Genomic DNA, 22,654 nt, shown 5'->3' with positions numbered 1-22,654 from the left:
AGGAATAAAGTATGCTCTCCTCTGTAAGTTAGGGAGAAGAAGGATGCTTATTTAACTCCATTGTTGGGCTCATATTTTTGATTAATTAACTGGGAAAGAACAATTGAAACATGCAACTTCAGAGTGACATTACAGTTCTGTATACTGTTTTATGTCTTTTTCCACACTTCATCACTTAGGCTGAGGGATGTGCAGGAAGCCTGGCTAAACCTTAGCCAATGTGGTATGGCACAAAATGAGTTACTGTTAGCCAGTCTGTCTCCTCTCCAACTTACCACAAAGGTTATTCTTCTGAGAAATGTGGTACAAGCTGGCAATTTTGAGAAGCAATTTGTCCATCTTTTTGCCACTGACTTTCCAATTCTGATGAGAAATTGTCGCCTGAGAACTAGGTTCAAAATATAGATCCTCTTTAGAAATGAGATGCTAGGCACTGAACTCCAAAATATGCAACATATTTAGACTAGACTTTTCAAAATGAATACTCTGATTTTAGAACTGGTTCACACTCCCCCCCCTCAAGATATTGGAATGCTGCAGTAGTGTAAGTGGCTAAGACTGTCAGGAGAGCAAGGACCTATAGTGTGGCGGCACCTACCCTGTGGAATTCCCTCCCTTTGAATATTAGGCAGGCGCCATCTCTGCTATCTTTTTGGCGCCTTTTGAAGACTTTCCTCTTTCAACAAGCCTTTTAAGTTGAGACCTATCCCAGTCTGCATCTGTGTCAGAATTGTTTAATATGTTTTTTTTAAATGTTTGTAACCCTTTTTTAAAGTTGTTTTTTTAAAAATGTTTTTACTGCTGTTTTGTTTTAATGTATTTTAAGATCTGTTTTTATGATGTTTTAAAGTGTTTTAGTGCTTTGTTTGCTGCCCTGGGCTCCTGCTGGGAGGAAGGGCGGAATACAAAATAAATAAATAAATAAATAAATAAGGACACCCACTGTTTAAGTCTCACCTTAGCTATGACAAAAACAACAAAAGGTTTTGTGCCACCTTAAAGGCTAACAGTTTTAGTACAGGAATGCCCCGCTATACGGACCTTCACTTTACGGACACTCGCGAGTAGGGACATATTTACAGTAGCACCATTACGTACGCTCGCTTCGTGAGAACGGGCACTTAATGGCATGACGCCACCTCTACCAACTACTGTACAAACTTGCGTAAATGCATTATTTACATCAGTTATGCCCGTATATGATGATTGCAGTGCAGTACATGCATCGATAAGTGAAAAAAGGTAGTGCTTCACTTTAAGTACATTTTCGGTTAATGTACTCACTCTGGACCCATTGCGTACGTTAATGCGGGGTATTCCTATATAGCATAAGTTTTTGTGGACTGGAGTCCATCAGATGGTGTGAAGTGTTATTCTAAATTGGCTGGTAGGTGCAGATGGCTGTATGAGAAGAAAATTGTAAGGTCAGAGGGAGAGGAAATGCAAAAAGTACAGACTGACAGTTATGTTACAGCTTGAATAAGTTTTACACTGACCATTCATAAAACAGAGTTGATAGCACAAACATCCTGGTGTTGGTAAGCTAATTAACAGATGCAGTGAGATAACAGTTGTTTCTATTTAGGTCACAGGTAACAGAACTGGGCTTCTTAATTGTAATTCAATGCTTTAACACTAGAATCTCCCTTTGAGGTTTCTTTCTTCAAGAATGGCAGCTTTAAGGTCATTAAGAGAGTGTCCTGGGAATTTGAAATATTCTCCCTGTGGTTTATTAATATTGCCATTTCTGATGTCCAATTTATGCCTATTTGTATACTTTATTTGAGGAGATTTGAGGTCTTTTTCTCCTGTGTAGAATGCAGGTGTTCACTGATGGCAGATAGTGGATATCACATTGGATCAGGTGAATATTGAATTTCTGGATGACATTATTAGGTTCTGTAATAGATACCGAGTACAGTACAGCTTGAGTAGATACCAAGCCAGAATTGACATCTGAGTATGTTTCAGGGTCTGGTCCCTGTGTTTGTGGCTCTGTTATGTGTCATTCTGTATTTGCTGGTGGAGTAACTATTTTTGGTTAGGAGACTGTCTCTAACCTAGGATAGGCCTACCGCCTAAGCCGTGTGAGAGGGGACTATCATTGTCCAGGATCAGCTGTAGATTAGTTGGGAGCTATAGGTGACAATCAGTGATGTTCTGTCACTTTTTCTTCTGTATCTATCTATGCTGTAGTAGTTTATTATTGGGTATCAGTGTGGCCTTGTTGGTCTACTCGTTCACTTTACTACATAGGTATTGTAGGGTAAGAACTGCCTGATGATGCCTCGCCTATGAGCTCAGTTGGTGGTCTTAGGCAAACTACTGTCTCTCTGCCTTAGCCCCTCCATGTTGTTATTATAATTATTATTATTGGGATAATAATACTAATCTATTTACAGGGCTGTTATAAGCATAACTGTGATAATGTAGATGAAGTGCATTGAATACTGTACTCTCATTTCATGGGGGAAAAATCTGTGTAATTTGGACATACATATGTGATGAGATGCACATATATGTGCCTTTCATTATGTGTATTTGGGTTTTTTTTCCTGCACAGACATATTATCTGTGTAGTCAAATAGTCATAATTAAAGCAGCCCTTAATGAACATGCAGTTTGTTCAGCTGGCTTTGCAGTGTCAATTGATTTGGTTAAATAGTTGGGCCAAATATCTATCCAATTGTTCAACAGGATTCAGCATGTACCTGCGTGTAAACAGTTTCATTTAGTAAATACACTGCATACATTTATGTTGAGTGGACTGTGACTGTGAATTCATTAGCAATATTTGTCCCAGTTAATTTCTACTTTAACCTTTACTTTTAACCAAACCCACACTTTATGTACATGAGGTTCCTAGGTGGTCACACATCCAGGCACTGACCAGACTCACACCTACTTAGGTTCAGCAATGCGGAGGCCTCCTGAGCCTTCAGGCCAACTATTCGATCAAATGGTTCAGACATATATTTCTTGATCTCCAAACAGTGGTTTGAAGACTGGGAATGTGCTGCAGGCTCATATCTTTCCATAGTTGGAAGTAAGATTATATATGCACTAGAATTGTCTCCAAACTATAACTGGAAACATGAAATACTTTGAACTTTCTATTTATCATTTAATATGGGCCCTTATCCCCCCCCCAATGGGCTAAGTTTGACAGGTGGGCAAAGCCATTTCCCCACTGCTGATGTAGAGGAAAAATATGCATACTGTGAATTTTCAAACAATGGTTTTCAGGCAACTGTAGTTAGCTCTAAAGCTGTTTTGAGTAATGGCAAACTGTGGAAGGAATGGAGGATCTATATGTGAGAATGGATGAAGGATTGAGAGGGTGTGGGAAAGAGGGTCCGCTCAAGACTATAGCATGTTCCTGGTTTTCATATCCTAGTTTGGAGATTGGAAAGTGTGATGAACCAAGTGTGAACTGAGCCTGTTTGTGGCTTCTCTTACAAGTCTCCTCCTTGTTCGAGTGCTGAGTTTTGAGGGATGGCCTTTTCTTGGCAGTGCCTGGGTGGGGTGGTGCAGCTTTCACTTCTGGATTATTGATCCATCTGTGCTCACTGGGATATCCAAAGACTTGGATATTAGTTTGTACCCTTTTCCTAATCTATGCATTTGTATTGCATTATTTCTCACTTTTGTAGAATGCTCTTTGGTCTTCATTTCCTTAATATCCACAGCCTGACCAGTGATCCTTCAACAGTGGCGTTTTTATCCTGACAATGTGACAGCAACTTTAATGGTTCACAGGTGGAGGCCAATGGTAAGGTAACTGTGTCCTCGATAGGGCAATTTCTTTCATCTGCTTAAACTGGGAGCTTCCACAGCACAGGGCTTGAATACTTATGCAAGCCACATGTTTCAGTTTTTTATGTTTCTTACAAACATTTCCCAACATAAAACCAATGTCACCTTACAATAATTGTTTTTAAGTTTCAGTGTTTCAAAATAAAATATCATACAGAACGAAATTACAATGTACTATTTGTAATTCAGTAATATGAGAACATTGGTCAGGGGTCTGAGTACTTTTGCAAGGTACAGTATATATTTTTAAAAGGCCAACTATGGTTATATTACATTTTCCGCATTTTCCACATATGCAGGCTTCTGTCCTTAGTATGGAACTGCGTGGGGCAACAAACCATGAGCCTGGGTTCAGTTGGCATGACAAGTTGAGGATTGTGGTTTGTTGCTTCCAGCGTGGTGTGGCCAGAAGCAGTGGAGGAGTGAAGCAAAGACTTGCTTGTTCACATTAAATTATCTGAACCATTCAGTTGCCAATGGAAATTGAACAAGTGCCCAGTAGTGTAGCGGCAAATTCAGAAGTGCAGGGTCCCTTCATATTAATCACAGCCACACACCCTCCCCCCCTTTTTGCTGTGCGGTTGAGAATGAGATCCTTGTTAATACCTTCTCCCACAACAAAAGACATCCCTAGGAGCCAATAAGCATGAAAGAGGATAGTGTTAGCTACTGAGAAGTGTCTTCTCAGTGGCTGACTCACCTCCTTTCATTCTGATTGGCTCCAATCAGCAGGAAAGGACAAGGATGCATGTCAGAAGACTCTTCTCAGTGGATAAGATGCTGGAAACATGCTGGAAACTATGCTGGTTCATAGGATGCTGGAAACATAGAAACCTTGTTGGGACCCTGCTCCCAAAAAAGTAGGGGGTCTAAGACCCCCTGAGCCCCTTGTTGACTGCATCCCCGCAAGAGCCTAAGCATCTTTATATTAAGGCAGCTGTAGAAGACAATTTTGTTTAAGAAGGCTTTCCCTGAAGTGGAACCAAGTTGTTTATGGAATATTTAATTGTACAATTGTAAACATTGTTTTACTGCTTTTGGTTTATTGAGCTGATAATCTTTTGTACTTCTTCTTATTGTACACCGCTTTGGTCATTAGTGGTCAGTAGGGCTGCGTGGGTGGAGCTGTGTTGCTCTCCTGGCTTTCCAACACCGTGCATCACTGCCGCTTACTAAGAAGGAGAGGGGCGAGGTGCAGGGAGCTCAGTGCGGTCTGGCACACAGCGATGGAGCCAATCTGATGCTATTGCCACTGTACACCATGCTGAGATCTTTGTGCCTCACCCCTCTCAATAAGTGACAGTGATGTGTGGTGTTAGGAAAGCAATGCAGCCCTGCCGACAGCTGCTGGCTTTGGTAGTTTTGGTTGTGAAGCTGTTTATAAATCTGCAAATAAAGAATAAGCTGTAGTTAAACATGAAGCATGGTTTAACATAATGTGCAAACCAGGGCAATGTATAGCTTCAGCATCTCTCTTATTTTTCACTTGCAAATAAGTAAAGTGTATTTAATTCACCACCAAATACTTCGAAAGCTAGAGCAGAAAATGTATTTGTGTGCTTGATATTTTTTGCAATGTATCATCATAACTTAAAACACATGTTGAGGTTTACACTCAATTGACTTACAAAGACTTCACAAGGAATAACAGTGCTATTTTTAGATCCTTGCATGATAAATGTAGGAAAGTGTCTTATCTGTCATTGGCATTAGGCAGTGCAGTGTCCCTGGAACATCTTTTTTATCTTCCAAAGCTCACTGTCTTTTATTGGCTTTTTAATTGTCCCTACTTGCAGTAGTTGTTGGTGGCACATTCTGTGCTTTCCAGCATTAGAAGCCAGAGACAACATTTGCCAATTTCATGTTTAGATGTCTTGGTTGGGATTCTGGTGTAGGACACGTCTCTTGAGAATATACTTTATATGGACTGGCACATTATTTGGACAATTGTTGACATGTTTTTGATAACTTTTATCCTACCATGTGTAGCTGAGGACCTTAGATATATAACAGATATAGAGGTAGAATTACAAATTGCCTCAAAACAGGTACATCTTTTTATTACATTTTTTCATTTGAAAGTATCTAAAAACAAGCAACTAATGAGAAATATTGTGGCATGATCCATTATAGTGGGTCACTGTTTTGAACAGGTGATGTTGAAGAATAATGAAAATCAGGTATCCATGAAAACTGTGCTGAATGTGACTTGCCACTGTTTGGGAAGGAAGAAATATCAAGGGGGGGATGGGAAGGTTTTGTTCATCTCTTGTAATTGTTTCTTCTGTTCCTAATCTTCTAAAGAAGTATTTTGAAATGTTCTGGCTTGAAATGTTTCATAAAAGGATCACTGTTCCAAATGTTTTATTGAATAAATGGTTGATTCTGAACAATACACATTTTCCATTTGGCTGCATTTGGTCCATTGCCAAAAGCAGATTTTCAAGCTACTTGATGTGTTCCAGATTGCTAAAAATAAATTTGGAGTACAGAGAAATAATGGCAAAAGTCTAGCTTATGATTTTGAGGATTTTTTTGATAGCTGTATAAATATTATTTGCTTAATTTCATCCTTTTTTAAAGCAGTAATATAGCTGTAGCTGTGTTGCATTCTGTCTAGCCCCGTGGCCCACAAGCTGTTACATTTTAAAAACAATGGCATATGGACCAAGGAAACCTGTTTGCAAAGTTTGTGCTCTTTTCATGATAATAGACAAACTCTTAACCAATGTCATTGTGCAATGTTGCACATATCAAGAAGTGCGCAGAGTCTACTAAACGATAGAATCTTGTGCTTGCACAGTGGGAAACATATGGTAAACTGGGAGGTGTCCAGGAGGTGCCAAAGCTGATGTCTTCCCAGAGACGCTTTCCCCTAAATACAGATGTGTATTGTGGTTATTAAACAATGGTGGTTGTTAAACAATGAGAGGAGGAATACATCCTGAATATGCTTTTATTTATTTATTTTTATTTAACAAAATTTATATACTGCTTGAATGTAAAGACATCTAAGTGGTTTACAAAAAAAATAGTTAAAAGCAAGTAATTGAAACATCTATGTGTCAGGAAAGGCTTGCCTAAACAGAAAAGTTTTAAGCAGGCACTGAAAGGAATACAGCGAAGGCAGCTACTCTCCAAAAAGTAGGTGCTGCCACACTGAAAGAATAGAAGTGTGGAACAAGTATTATGTGGCATCTGTATAGTACCTGTTCTGCAGAGCAAAGTGCTCAAGAGGGCACATATGGGGTAAGGTGGTCTTGCAAGTAAACGGGTCCCAAATTGTTAAGGGCTCTTTATACCAATAGTAATATCTTGAACTTGGCCCGGTAATAAATTGGCAACCAGTGCAATCCGTGAGCAGAAGTGTTATTTGCTCACTCCTGTCAGCAATCTGGCAGCAGCATTCTGCACTAACTGCAGTTTCTGGGTCAAGTGCAAGGGAAGCCCCACATAGAGTGCATTGCAGTAATCCAGTCTTCAAGATTCAGTTGGTGACTTCAGTGCCTGAACTACTATGGCCAAGCTCTCCTGATCCAGGAATGGTTGTAGTTGTCTCACCAGGTGCAGTTGATAAAAGGCACTTGTAGCCACTACAACTACCTGGGCCTCCAGTGACAGAGCTGGATCCAGAAGCACCCGCAGACTGTACCTGCTCTTTCAAGGGGAGTGCAACTCTGTCCAGGGCAGGCAATTGACCAATTTCTTGGACATGGAAACCACTCATTTGTTATGTTCTAGGTCTGGTGTAGCTAACTCCCAATTCAGGGTGCCAATATGCCCTCCAAGACACCACTAATTATGATGGAGGCAACAAAAAATAGACATACCATTGAACTATAATGGCCAAGATGGGATGGGCGGATTGTATGCCTGAGTGTATATCCCGTGTTTGTGTTGTGCATGTGAGAGAGTGGGGTTGGCTATACCCACCGCTGGTATGCATCTCCCAGAGGGTTTGCGAAGGGTGAATTGCCAAGGTTTGGCCTCTTGGGCTAAAAAAAGGTTGACTGTCCCTGTTCTAGGGTGAGCCCTCTCATTGGAAATAGTAAGTGACCACAAGAGATAACAGAGCAGATTGATTCAGCCTTGGGTCTCCTCCTCTTTGACTATGGCATGAACTGTGGGCATTATCCAACAAAGCACAAGGATTTCTGTTTGAGCAACAAAACTTCCCCTCCCTCTGCGCCCCCCTGTACCCTTCCCTAATCTGTTCCCGAGGGTCGAGATAAAACCTGGGACAGATTTTGGGGGCACGCAGGAACAGGAGAGAGAAGGCAAGCTCTGTTGCACAGTCAGAGGTCCTTGCCCTAATAGAACTTTGTCAGATACTACCTGGGCTTATATTGATACAATCTGTGGGGAGAAGGCTGCTGGTTTTGAACTGCAGGCTGGGATTTTTTAGTGGGGGGAAAAGTTTGGCTCTGAACAAACAGTAACTGTGGGAATTCTTTCAACATTTTAAGGACAATTATCCCATTATGTCTTTATTACAGAGGTGCCTACAATTTACCAGATTTTCCCCCTGTGCATATGATAGAATTTGCATTTTACAAGAGACATGGGGCTGCTGCTCAAATGGAGAATGTCAGAAATCACAAGGCATGTGCTCACAGGCACTTTTCCTGGGGTCTTACATGCATCAGATTGCAGGGCAAATCCAGTATTCACAGAAGAAATAAACTGGTACAGAGTTCTCAGGCACTACCTAAGAATTCATGGATTGCCTTGACCCAAGGCCTATATATGCAATTGCTCAGCACTAGGCATGCATAATTGCAATAGCGCCCCTGTGTTGCTTTGCTCTAGCATCTTGTAATTGGAGGATGCATGTTTCTGAGCAGGGAAGTTTCATCTATAGTTTTTATGGCTAGAAGTCATTGGTAAAGGTAGCCTCTATTTTTCTTGCTTCTAGAGTGAGTTTTTCATAGTCTCAAGTGCCAAATGTGAAATTTTGTATATATACACCCTGTGTGATTGTGGTCAAGCAGATTTCTATACCGTTGTAGCAATGGGCTCATTCACACGGGAGCTGAACTTTGCAGTAAAGACGCAGCTTTTGCCATCGTGATAGATTTGCAAGGTTCACACTTCCTACCTTCCATTCTGCTGTTTTCCTTTCACACAAGCAGGTTTTCCTCTGGAAAGATTTAGTATCGCTGTTTCCTTGTGGCCCTGCCCCTAATTTTGCATGCTTACTCCCTCCGGAGTACTGATATTGCTAATGGAGAAGGAGAGGATTTTTTGTCAGTTTCATTGTTTCTTGTCAATTGCACGCCTCTTCTGGCTTGGGAGACCCAATTGACATACAACTGTATGAAACTGAATGGGGGGGTGAGTGAAAGGCAGCTTGTGGGTGGCAGAGAGAGAGAGATGGCGATAGAGCATAAGAGAGCCCGCCCACTAAAAAAATTAAACGGGGATACAAGTAGCACCAATCTCACAGTAAGTCGCCGTGTGAACCAGTCCAATGATGGAATTCCATTAACTTGAAACTGCCTGGATGCAGTGATGGGCTGAGACTGAAGTCCATTGATTTCAGTGTGTTTATTTTACTCTGAGGATGACTTAAATTGGATATCACCCATTCTCTGTTTATTATCCACTGTTTCCATGATACCTGGTAAGAATGATGGTTTCCTGTGTCTGAAAATGATCTCCTTCTGGGAGATTGATTGATCACTCATTCCTCCCACCCCAACCTATTTTGAGGTAATTAATTGCATGGTATTCTGCTCTGCACTACAATTGCAGCTTACTTTTGTCAGCTTGAAAGGTATTTTACTTCTATATAAAATCTGTTGAAAACAAGTTGAAGCATGTAATTTCAAAAACAGTGGGATCTTTCTGAAAAACACCCTGACATAACAAACTAAATTATTTGCAGCCCTCAAGGATTTTCCTCACATGGAATTCACTTCTGAGCTCTTAATAACTACACCTGCATGGAGTATGGAGAAATTTATGGTTTAGAGACTAAGCATTTGGGGCCCAGATTTTTCATGGTTATTTCACATGCACTTATATGGGGTAAAGGATTCTGGGGCATGGTTTTACTAAAGGAAGATAATCAAAAGGAATCAAGTGGAGTTCATCAGTTACGTTCTCACCTTGAGATTGAAGGCAAACTCTCCCATTGACATTTTGCATGGAAAGGCATCTGTAGGGAATCTGCAACAAGTGAACCAAATCGTAAGAGGGCATTGAGACATTTGTGTGTGCGTTTTGGTTCATGTCAATGTTATAGGAGTGAGGTCCGCTCTTTAGCTTTGCAGACTGCCTCTGTCTACCTTAGAGATGCGAAGGCCCAGAAAAAAACTGACCCCCCCCATTTTTTAAAAGCTTCTTTTTAAAAAAAATTTTTTTTTGCATTATCATATATTCTCTTTTACAATTATGAATAAAATGTTTAAGACAAAGTGTTCATATATTTTACTCCACCCCAATGACTTCTAAAAGCCATGTAACAGTAAAGACGTGTAAGTAAGACTATGTAGTGTCAGATCATTACAGCTCGTGTACACTGAGGACAACAGAGTCCTAAGTTGTACCGTGAGTACAAGTCTCAAATGCAAGAGTGAAATGCATTTCTGCCTCTAGGAGGCGCTGCCATTGACACAAGAGAAGGAGGAAGGATTCAGTATCACCTTTGCTTATGGGCCTCCTCTTGTTGGCATAGTTGATTAATCTGTTTCCATCCTCTTGACTAGGCCTCAAAGGACTGGGAGTGGGAGAAAGTACAGAGCAACAAAAAAGCAGAAACTCATAGCAATAGAAAAAATGAGACTGATTAAATTTCATGTAGTATTCATTGAGTCTTGATTCCTCAGCCCCTCTTTTTCTCAGCTCTTTCTATGGAAATGAATGCTTTATGTTTGCTTAATACTGTGGAGGTCTGGAAGAGACATAATATTTTTTAGAATACACAATAATCTTTGCTTTACTTTTAAAAATATGTTTATTATTCTATTTATTTATTATTTTATTTATATCCCGCCCTTCCAGCAGGAGCCCAGGGCGTTTTAGATGTTTTATTGCTTGTGTGTTTGCCACCTTGAGTTCTTTTGAGAGGAAGGGCAGGATACGAATTAATTAATTAATTATGTTGATGGTTTCTTCTGTTTGTATTATTTTTTGCCTGCTCCTCATAAACAGGCAAAACCAAAGAGATGCTAGGTTCCCTACATTATAGTTCAATTTGTAAATAAAAATAAAATGTAAATTCAATGTGTAATTATTGTCTGAATAAAATCCATTTTTATTATACCAAACATTACATTTGTATGGGCAAACCAAGTTATACATAATACATTTTGTGCTCCTAAAGTAACAAAGTGAGTTTTGATCTGTAAGGGGTAGAGATGTGAAGGCCTGGAAAAAAACCGGAAAAATTGGGAAACCCCCCAGGTTTTTTCCATTTTTTTTCAAAGCCATTTTTTGTTTTGTTTTTTTCTGAAAAATTGGAAAAATTGAACAAATGAAGAAAAAATGGATTATGGAATGTTTTATTTTAGCATGATGAATAAAATGTTTCATTGAATCTTGGTCCCCCCTTTTTTCTCAGTTCTTTTTATGGGAATGGATGTTTTATGTCTGCTTGACACTGTGGAGGACTAGCAGAGACATAAATAATTTTCTTTGTTATTAATGATGATGGTTTCTTTTGTTTGTTTTTTAAATTGTTTTTTGCCTGCTCCTCCTAAACTGGCAAAACGAAAGAGGTTCCTTACAGTTCAGGTGTTCCTTACAGTTCAGGATCTTGTAGATCCATTTGTTACAAAAAAAGTAAAAATTTAAAAAAGTAAATTCAATTTGTAATAGTTTGAATAAAATGTACTTTTAATATACAAAATGTGATAATTTTTATGCCAAACCAACTTGTACATAATTACATTTTATGTTCCTGAAGTAACACAGTGACTTTCAATCTGTAAAAAGTGCTAATATTGTATTTTTCATTTTTTCTGAAAATTTCCATTTTTTCTGAAAAAAAAGTTTTTTTGCATGACTTCAAAAATTCCAGAAATGTTACATCTCTAGTAAAGGTTGCTAAAAATGTTAAGTATTACATATTTTTACATTTCCCCAAAATCTTTGTTTCATATTTTCCCCATGGCTTCAAAATTTCCAGAAATTTTACATCTCTGGTGTACCTTGAAGAGTACAATTGCATCTTCCCTTTCATTGTAGGAAACACACCATGAACTGTTACATCCCCACATGGCTTCACTGAATATGATACTCCTGTGGGAGCAGGGGTTCCTACGTAATTCTGTCCTGAAAATGTGTGCAAACAATGCAGAAATAATGTGTGCCCTCCAGAATAACCTCTGCAGTTGCAATACAGTCTTATGATCTTGTAACTGAAATGGGGTAAGGAGCATCCACTATACTGTATATGTAAGGCACTTTGGGTCACTTCTGTAAGAAAAGTAACTCTCAAATAGAAATAAATAAATAAATTTTAATATTTAGAGTTGCTCAGTAGACTACAACATACTATAAGCATTAAAGTATTTTGGTGCATTGCTGCTATGTAATAGACTTCTTGAATGTGGCTAATTTTGTACGTGAACATTCAGTGGTGTTGCTAGGTTGACAAGAAGACTTTTGACAGTGGGAAGCTATTTTCACTGATTCCCTTTCCCCTCCCTGGAGCCACCTGTGCTCCCCTAAATATGCTCCAGAAGATCTCCAAACCCCCTCTATGCTTCATTGATGGAAACTTTACCGTTGGCTGAATGACGCTATTGGATATGGGCATATTTTCCTTGGAGTCAGAGGTTGCCTCTTTAAATCAACGTTGTGCCCTAATTTTGGAATAATTAATACATTTTCCCTTGTTTTGCAAAGGTGTCATACAAATATTTATGCAAGCTTCTTCTATATGGAAAATGTCTTTTGAGAAGAGATGGCACATTTTATTAACTCTGAGAGTGGGAATGGGTCAAGGGATCTGTCAATTTCAGTTTGTCTCAATTTCTCATTTTCCCCCATTTCCACATCAGTTTGTGGTTTTAAAAAAAAGTCCTCATGAAAATTTACCAGAATTTTAGCATGAATTTCTGCTAATACACACATTTGTATGCAAGTCTGCCTACTATACACGTTTGCAAACCAATTCCCCCTAATATAATGGATTTTGTATGTCTTTTTCATTAATATATGCATACTTTATCCTAGTGTATGCATTTTTGTACACATTACTTGGCTTGAGAACTGCATTGCAAAATTCAGAGATGTGTGAATTTTGACGGATGGTTACGTTTCAATTTGCATATTGTTTTGGAAAAATGAATTAGGTGGGGTTTGCCTTTAAATGCAAACTGAATAACATTTCTTCCCCACCCCTGAAACCTGAGGATCTGAGAATGCCTTGATAATTCTTGTTTCTTAAACCCATTGCCTCATCCTTCAGAAAGGTAGAAAGTTGTTCTACCTTGGTCACAGCACAAGCATAAATAGGATGCTGGGGAATTGCAACTTCAGGACGTTATATGTGCCTGCAACAGAGGCATGTGATTAGCTCAGTCAGTTGTTTAATAACTTCTGTTGGGAGGCTGAACCAGGGGGGTCCATAAATAGGGTTGCCAGGTTCCTGGCCTGAGACTGATCCTGTATCTTTAGGAGAAGAGAAAGTCAGCCAAGTGCAGGTGTTCTTGCAATTCTGTAATGAGAAAAAACAGAAGGTGGAATTCTCCCTTCCCTGTGCGCAACCTTTAAAGATACAGAAGACCTCTTGGTTACCAGGCCCGGCCTCCAAGAGGTCTTCTGTATCTTTAACAGTTGTGCAGGGGAAGGGAGAATTCCACCTTGTGGTTTTTCCCATTACAGAGTTGCAAGAACACCTGCACTTGGCTGACTTTCTCTTCTTCTAAAGATACAGGATCAGTCTCAGGCCAGGAACCTGGCAACCCTATCCATAAGGTGTGCTGTGGGTGTTCACCCAGTCAATTTGGTTATTTGGAAAATATTTAAAAGAATAGATTTTGTGGGAAATTCTGTTGAGCTGAACTTTCAGATCTGAATCTCTGCATTTTGCCAAGTAGCACAAGAACAAGTTTAAGAAACAAGAAAATAATTTCTTTAGTAATATCTTCAAAGCCTCTGAAGACTGATGTTTAAATCTGATACAGCTCAACAGTGCTTTAAAATTCTATGGAGCTTAGTGTTTTCTACTATGGAGTGTTGACATGCCAGCCAGTCTGCTGACATCAGTTTTAAAGAAAGTGACAAGAGCAGACCACTAGGGAAATTGTACTAACAAAAAATAAAAATAAAAACCATAAAAAATAAAAAAGAAGGAAAGTGTTTCTATCCATAAGACAGATCAAGCCCACTGTAATAAATGGAAAGTTTGTCTTTGATGAATAGATTTAGGATCTGGCCTAAAATATGTGATACGTGGGCTCTTAAAAGGTAAAGGAATTTTTTTTCTAAAGCTTAAAATTTTCTGCACAATGATTATAAAGTTGTTACTCAATTGTTGCATATTTTGCAGCACTGAAACTGCATTATGGTATTACTGGGGAAATGTGATTTCCCTCACACCCCTGCACACGGAGAGGTGACAATTGTGATCATGAGTACTCTTTGAAATGTGGTTGCATGAGTGTTTTGAGCTCTTATGGCATGTATGCTGTCACTGATGATGAGTGATACTGCACCCCCTCACATGCCTGTAGTATTCTGTGAACTTTAAAAACTGATTATAAAAGAAAAAAGTCTAGACGTTGAGCACTCAAGGGCAAGAGTGCTCACATAACCTTTTTTTAAAAAAGGCAAAAATCAGAAACCCAAAAGCAGTTCTTCACCTGTTTGTTAGTATTGCATTAGCAATGGTTTGCAGATTATGGTTTCATGTTCCTTTTCCCCGTTACCTGTATATCTATCATAAGTTTATGGGTTAGGGCTCACAGAGTAGTGGTCACTTACACTTTCCTTGCCTCAAGAGAATGCACAGTAACCTTATGGTTACATCCGTAGTGATGCTTTTCTGATGTTTAGACTGCTACCACTATAGTGACTCCACAATTGCCTTTCTCTTTAGTGTAGATTTAAGAAATGTACACTTAAACCATGAAAAATGGCTTGTGTACACTCTTTCACTTAAGCTGGTTGGGTCCCATTGGCTGCAGGTATGTCAAGTTAAATAAATACAGGACTTTGGCTCTATTAGCTTAGTTGAAAATTGGGTCCGAGTAGTTAAACATATTATAGATTCTGATTTTACTGGATATTTTAGGGAGGCTTGGATTTATGCTTGTACACTGCTGTGCATTTTAGGAATGATAATCTGTTAAAGGAGTTGCATGCATTGACCCAATCCATCTGAATTTCCATTACACCCCTGGGTGGTTGATATGGGAGGTTTTTTGTTGTTATCCAGGTTAATCACTCTCCGGCACCCAATCCTGAAAGGGTTATTTACACCAGTGTATTGCACTTGTTAAATAAGAGTGAAATCCAGGATGATATTATCTTGTGTTACATATTCATTTTAATTCAATGAATACAATTATTATAATGTCTAGTAACGTGTAATGGTGCTCCGGATCAATCCACTTCTGTACATTCTTTATAGTCAGTAATTAAAGAAGATGCTATTTTGACTGGCCAGAATAGCATTATGATAAAAAAAGATGTAATGGCATTTTAGGTGCACAGGCTATGCTGAATAGCTATGATTAAACTCAATCACACACGTATCTAGAATGAAAGTTACATCTGAATTCTGCCTCTGCTGCTGGGTGCTATGATGGCTGATGCATCCACTGGCATCCACTATGTTATAGTGAAATCTGTCTTGAGACTTGCATAAGATCTTTATTTGAGGACATTAATTTGTGATGGTAGTTCTCTACAGGATGAATGGTAACCTTTCTTCACTCAATATCTATTGGGAAACAATTAGACTTGAATCAATTTTAAAATCCACAATTTCACCAATTTCACTATAAACTGATTTTGCTGCAAGTCTAATAAATGTGAAAGCTTATGCAGTTTACCTTGCTCTAGCATGTTTGTTGCATCCTAATTCTGCCTTTTCTCATTTTTGCAAATGCTTTTCAAGTGTATTTCCTTTCTTGTTGCAGTTGTTTTTTCTTATTTTGTATTGTAGGATCGGGATACTCGCCCCTAGAAGATGATGAAGATGTGTATGCACACAATAGATATAAAGGTGAATGCTTTGCTTATATACTAATGAGGACCACCTATTGCAAAGAAAGCTTTTTTCTTTTCCTGCTTGGAGCATGAAGCCTTAGGGTATGTCTGTATTGGCAAATTTTTTGCACAGTAAGTTTTATTCTGTGAATAGCTTACACAGTCTGCACTTAATTACATGACCAATAATGATTTCCCATCATGATTTGAACTCTAGCGCTATGTTGCTGCTTTTTTGTTTGTTTTAAATCTATGAAAATGTATTTATCTACACCATTTATATCCTTCTATAAAATATTCAAGGTGATTTCAATATTTTGCCCCTCACAAAATATTGACTGTGCACAGTTCACATGTGTGGCATTCTTCACTTACATACAACCTTATTTCCAACATTTACTCTTCCCTTGCCTTTTCCGATCTTACTTATACCTGCCTATTTAGCAATCTTACAGATATGTTCTGAAGTTCATTGTCTCTTGTTTTGATTTTTGTAGTGGTGCATTAAATGGGTCTGATATTTTTTAAAGTAAAGTAACCCCTTCTCCAGCGGAAAGAATAGCCCAGATATTCAAGAGGAGGAGGAAAGGAGCCATTTCAGAATAGGAGGAGGAAACCCATTTGTACTGTAAAGAAGGCATAAACCACATGGCTCACAAGTGTCATATATATATAGAGGTAGGAACGATGTCAAGCTGTGCATTGCAATGGAGGTGTGCCAGTATAGTCACGGCCTTAGAATTGCCACGTTTCATGTGTGCTAGAATTTTCTGCACTTCTTGCTGTTAAATAGCAGAGGATAGTCCAAGGACTATACATGATTGCTTTTTTTTACAAGAATTTTTAAGTTATCTGACTACAGTTTTCAGAGATAACTTGTGTAAATGTTTCTTCCTCTTTCACATGCCATACCATCAAAATTAAACATTGTCTGCAATCTCCATCTGTTTGATTGTTGTTTCTCCATAGTGTTTCCATAGTATTTGGTCCTCATTTTTCCTGAAATGAAATGTGTGCTAGTTACCAGTCATGCAGTCCTAAGTATTCACGTGTAATCTCACAGCCTTTATTAAGAGGGCAGCATTTGGAACTATTCTTAAGCAAATTTATCCTGAATGACATCTGAAAGCTAATTTGTTTTTAGTATAGATAAACTTGTATCTCTCAAGTTCATTTTCTTGTAAAATGGATTCTGGTAGTATTTATTTTCTACCTCATTGTGCCTTACAGGCTCAGAGTGGATGACAATTTCATTGTTGCCAGCTGATATTCAGCCATAGCAATTGTCTCAGAAGCATTCTGTTGCTTTGAAACTCATCACCCAAAGGAAGGTGTATCCAGTCAGTAATGAGTATTCCCTGCTCACCCACAGTTTACAAGTTTTGCAAGCTGGATACAGTTTCAGTCAACTTACTGCAGATTCTTATTTCAGATTCTCATTGCAGCTGAACTCAACATAAGCACACAGAGTTGCAGAATTGGGGTGTGATGAAAAGGAAGGACCATATTCGTGCCATACCTGTGGCACCTTATCCTAAATCTCCGTATTATCTTGACAAGCAGCCTACTCAGCTTTGGTACTGAGCTGATAATAGATTCAGAATCTGATAGTATCCAGAAGGGCATGGAGCTGTAGAGTGACCACTTGTTTAAACGTATTACCCAAGTCGTAATAGCAGTAAGTGGGGAGAAGAGAGAATTATAATTGAAATTTATAATTTTCTACTCACTAATACATTCACAACTGGACATCTATTCCAGCTCTTAGATCATAAGCACATATACTGCATAAGACTATATGGTAAGTACATTTATCTTGGTCATTAAGGACTGCACAATTACTCCTAATTTCTATGCATTCTCTCATGCTACTGTTTCCATCTCATGGGTTGTTAAAAGGTGTAATGTACCAATTTATTCCATAGCATATTTCTGGATAGAACATTTAGCAAGAACTTCTTTATGCTAAGGGATATTTAAATGTCACTTTGAATGAAGCACTTTATAGCTGAGTGCTTCTTTGACATGGATAATGTTCCATACATTTGCAATTACCTATCTTGAAAAGAAGCTATTAGAGTGCTGATGAGTTTTCTTTGTGTTTATCTGTGTGTACTGTAGCATAAGCAAGATTATTTGATCCATGCCACTGCTAGCCTTAGCACACTGAACCTTCTCTTGCCTTAAATCCTATTTAATTGCGTCCATGTTTTGCTGTCTAAACTTTGGCTAATAGGGTTACCCATTCATTGCAATGCCAGACCCAAATCTACCAGTGTAATAAAACCACAGAGTGTTCAAGATAGAATGCGAAATGCTAAACAGCAGAAGCTGGTGATATTCTAAAAAGTAGGCCTTAAGCTATTATTTTGAAAGAATGGTAATTGGGATCTTCATATAGCAGCCTTAGTGACAATTCTGCTAATTCTAAATGTGTGCTATTTTTGAAAAGGAGGGCATTTTATCATGAAATTAAACCTATAAATAGAAAACCACCACATGTCCATTAAGTTGAATATAAGATTCCTAGCTTAACAGCACAGTGGGCTAGGAGATGAGCATATTATTGCATTGCATCTCCACAACTAGGGTAGGAAGAAGTTGTTTTATTTGCAAGCTGGATAGTTTGTGTGGTAATCCCCAATCCTTGCTGTGTTATTGGAATGAAGCTGTATGGCAACTGCACCAGAGCTGTGTCATCTGCCGTCATGTACTTCAAAGCTACCAGTTGCAGCCTTGTACAAATGGGAGGCATCTTGCTGTGGCTCAGTGCTCATAGACTAATGCATTCTGTATGGTGCTGCAATTGCAGGTGGTCCAGACACTTAATTTTAGTATTCAGCTGCCAGACTGCTAACTGGAACTAGGTGCTGTGCCTATTATGATAGAGCTTTGTCTATTGCACTAGTTCAAAGTCTGTTTCTGGGCTCAACTCAGTGCTACTTTTTACTTAAAAAAAACCCCGTAATGGCTTGGGACCAAAGTGTCTAAAGGGTTGCCTCCTTTCACATGTGCCTACCTGGACCCTGAAATCTCCATAGGAGCCCCTTCTCCACATGCCTACTCAGGATTGCACTACACAATAAATAAGTACATGAAATGGAAAACATATGTCAGCCATCAACCACAGTTAAAGACCTGGATTGATGGCAAGAAACTGGCTTTCAAGCCCTTTTAATTTACAGCCATTTTTATTTTGGCTAAAGAAGTGTCAGTGTTCTAGAACACTATGGTTAGTGTTACGTCTAAATTAACATTTTTGCTAACCATCGTGGACAACCACAATATGAAGCCATAGAAGTAAGTTTGCAAACTGTAGCTTTGGCTAAGTATGGTTAATCAAAACACCAGTGCCAACTAGGGTTGCCAGGCTCAGGGCCTGAGACTGATCCTGTATCTTTAGGAGAAGAGAAAGTTAGCCAAGTGCAGGTGTTCTTGCAACACTGTAATGGGAAAAACCACAGGGTGGAATTCTCCCTTTCCACTACATAACATTCAGCATTATAAGAAAAAGTTGAGCTAAACAAACATATGGACTTAACAGAACATAGGTTGCAGAATTGAGCGGGTTGTTTTTATTTTTAGTATTTAATATGGATTAACTGCAGAGGGGTTTTGTTTTTTAGAGACCTGGCATAGCCCATTGTTCCACAGGAAATATTTTCTCTGAAATAAGAAAGTAACAGCACAATCTTATATATGTCTACTCTGAAGTAAGCTCCATTGAGTTCAGTAGGGCTTATTCCCAGGTAAGTGGTGTTAAGATTGCAGCCTAAGAGAAGTAAATGTTATGCTGCATGCATACACAGCTGTTTTTATTGTAAATTGGCTTGAGATTTATGTGAAAGGTGATTGATAAATTAATCAAATTGGTACAACATTTTATTCATGTTTGGCACACTTTCATTTGTTTGCTTTCATTTTTGAGAATTAAAAAAAATATATATATCTAACACTTCTGCCCACATGGTGGCAGGCTTAATCCACAAGCGGGAAACTAAGGGGTCAGTCCTCATCCCATTGCATCAATGCCAGTCATTCCTTTGATTTTTAATGGTTCAAAATTTAAGTGCAAATTGTAATAGAAAATATCATTCACATGTTGCATGCAGAAAGCAGCTGCCTTTAGTGTTCTAACTTTGGAGGGAGTCAGTGATCATCTTGCAGCTAACCCCTTTCTCTGTGTAATTATATGTTCTTTTTCTTTCCAATAAACTCCATTCCAACACCACTTTTAAACTTCTACTACTATGTATTTTCAATTTCTTTTTCCTTTTATGAATGTGCATTTGTCTTCCTTTCACCAGATACACCGTGGTGCTCTCCTATCAAGGTGAAATATGGCTATGCAAGCTGCAGAAGCCCTCACGGAGGGTATTACAAAAACGTCTTGGGAACAAAATGTGACATTCGTTGTCAGAAAGGTTATGAACTGCATGGTCCTCAGCAGCTTATTTGCCAGTCAAACAAACGTTGGTCTGGGAAAGTGTTGTGCAAACGTGAGTGGCTCATACTTTGGCTTTCAGTTCAGTTGTTTTTGACCATTCAGCCTGTATCTGCTATAAAGGCAGAAGTAAAATTATTTCTTGTTCAGTAAAAGCATTAATTGTGTTTCTCTATGCAGTCTTGTTGGGTTTTTTTTTAAGTTGCACACACAGAAAACATATGCATGGAAGTCACCAAGTATAATTTCCTACCCCAATGTTAGGAAACCTGTAGTGGCCCTCCATAAGTTGTTGGACTCCATCTCCCATCAGCCCCAGCCAGCATGGTCAGCAGTCAGATACGATGGGGATTGTAGTTGAGCATCTGCCCCAAGGCAGGTTCCTCCATGCTTATTATTTTTATTTTAACTTGTTAGTTGCTTGTTATACAAAAAGTCTCCAAGCATTGTCGCTTGCATTACAAGCATAAGTAAAAATATATTATCATATAAACACATTTTTTTTTAAAAAAAACTGATATATAAGATTAAAAGGCACAAAAAGGATTCCACCCTTAAGTACGGCTTAATTTCATGCCTTTTAGCAATGCTGAAGTGTGTGCTCCTAACAGTTTCCGCAGACGTTAGTGTCTTAAAACAAAAAACTTTAAAAACCTTTTAACAGTATCCTTTTGCTGAGGTTTGCCCCCAACTGCATCTGCCAGTGTGGCCCAACATCCCCAAACCCACACTATGGAAATACATCTTACTGCCTTCAATATCCCCACAGTTTGCCCCAAGTTTAGGGCAGGAGCAAACAAGGCACACACACCTTGATAACGTGTCTGTAGGGCTTGCCAGCTGAAGATGACTCAAGCATTACCCATACTATATGGAGATGAAGGCAAATGGATTCAGGCAGGGAAGCTGGGTGGATCTGTTTTGAAAGCTTGTTGGAATCACTGTCCAGCATAAAGGCTGTTTACCTGATTCTGGGTAACTTCCAATTTCCTCTTCCCTTAGCAGCCTCCCAGCATAGGGAGGAGAGAACAGTATACTTGACTTCCGTGAACTTCCTTTTGTTCACTTGCTTTAGGATCCAAGCCTCAGTCTGTGTGTGTGCATGTTTGAAAGACAATGCAGCCAGTTAAAGAGGGTATCCTGGGTACCTGGGAGGTGAAGCACCCACTGCTTCCATTGCCTTGCCGGCTTACTCTGGCCAGGACAGAAGGTAGTACTGGTGAGGATTTTCCAGGGATTTTTTCCCTGCCCCGTCAGATGCATTGTTTAATATCCCCTCCCATTGACCGTAATCGGAGACAAAATAAATACACCATTTCCAGGCTGACTTACTGTTCGCCCTCCAGAGGGATGCTTTCGGTCATGCAGATTCAAGGCCTCCCTTGACATACTGTCAGCATTGGAGTGGAAGATTGTTTCAAGCCACATTATACAGCCACAAGAGTGGCTGTATACTATAGCCAGCGTGGACTTTTCACATTCCGCAATGTTAAATGTTAAATACCCCTCTGCCGTTCTGATGCTTCCCATAAGCTCATTTCAAAACAAAACCTTACAAAAATTATAATGAATGCTTAACATCCCTCTCAATTTCCATGACAATACACAAAACAGTCGGAGAGAATAGAGAGTTCAAAGTCTAAAAAGAGAGAGAAAAACCCCAGAGCCCTTTTGGACTTTTTTCTCTGAGAGTTTTCATAATCTGTTGAAATTCATTAAAACTCAGCCATGTTCACAGAGTATCTGTAATCCTAATACTGACCTTGCCCCATACTCTGACCTTCATCTTCTGCAGTTTGAAGGTAGAAAAAATGCCTGGCTGACTTTTAATTAATTTAAGAAATTTTGGCTGGAACCCAATTATAACGTCGGGCATGCTCAGTAAGAACCAACTGTCAGAGTTCTAAAAGCCAGACTCACAGCTGCTGGGCTTGCCTAATCAGGGGGCCACACCCACACCAGACTTTGATTTCACTTGAGACAGTCATGGCTTCCCTCAGAGAATCCTGGGAAATGTAGTTTGTGAAGGATGTTGAGAGGAGACTCCTGTTCCACTGAGAGAGCTTCAGTGGCCAGACTAGTTTAACAGTCAACCACTCTGATTGTGAGGGGAACAGGGCGTCTCCTAGCAACTCTCAGCACCCTTCACTAACTATACTTCCCAGGATTCTTTGAGAGAAGCCATGACTGTCCAAAGTGAAATAAAGGCCTGGTGTGGATGTGGCCAGG

At 39.2% G+C, this 22,654-nt stretch overlaps 1 protein-coding gene across 2 annotated transcripts in view; it reads left to right on the top strand.

Moving 5' to 3' along the window:
- Positions 1-22,654, top strand: part of SRPX (sushi repeat containing protein X-linked) — a 58,936-nt gene that overhangs the window by 8,938 nt on the left and 27,344 nt on the right. Inside the window, exons 2-3 of one of the 2 annotated variants that reach the window (XM_061627410.1) lie at positions 15,938-15,997; positions 20,289-20,480. In XM_061627410.1, the coding sequence (XP_061483394.1) occupies positions 15,938-15,997; positions 20,289-20,480 (252 nt within the window). The remainder of the gene's footprint in view (positions 1-15,937; positions 15,998-20,288; positions 20,481-22,654) is intronic. The other variant, XM_061627412.1, reaches the window with a different exon arrangement.

This window comes from Rhineura floridana, chromosome 5, assembly GCF_030035675.1.
Source record: "Rhineura floridana isolate rRhiFlo1 chromosome 5, rRhiFlo1.hap2, whole genome shotgun sequence".
NCBI classification, from domain to species: Eukaryota; Metazoa; Chordata; class Lepidosauria; order Squamata; family Rhineuridae; genus Rhineura; species Rhineura floridana.
Note: the sequence above shows the minus strand (reverse complement) of the source record. Positions and strands in the feature narration are given on the sequence as shown.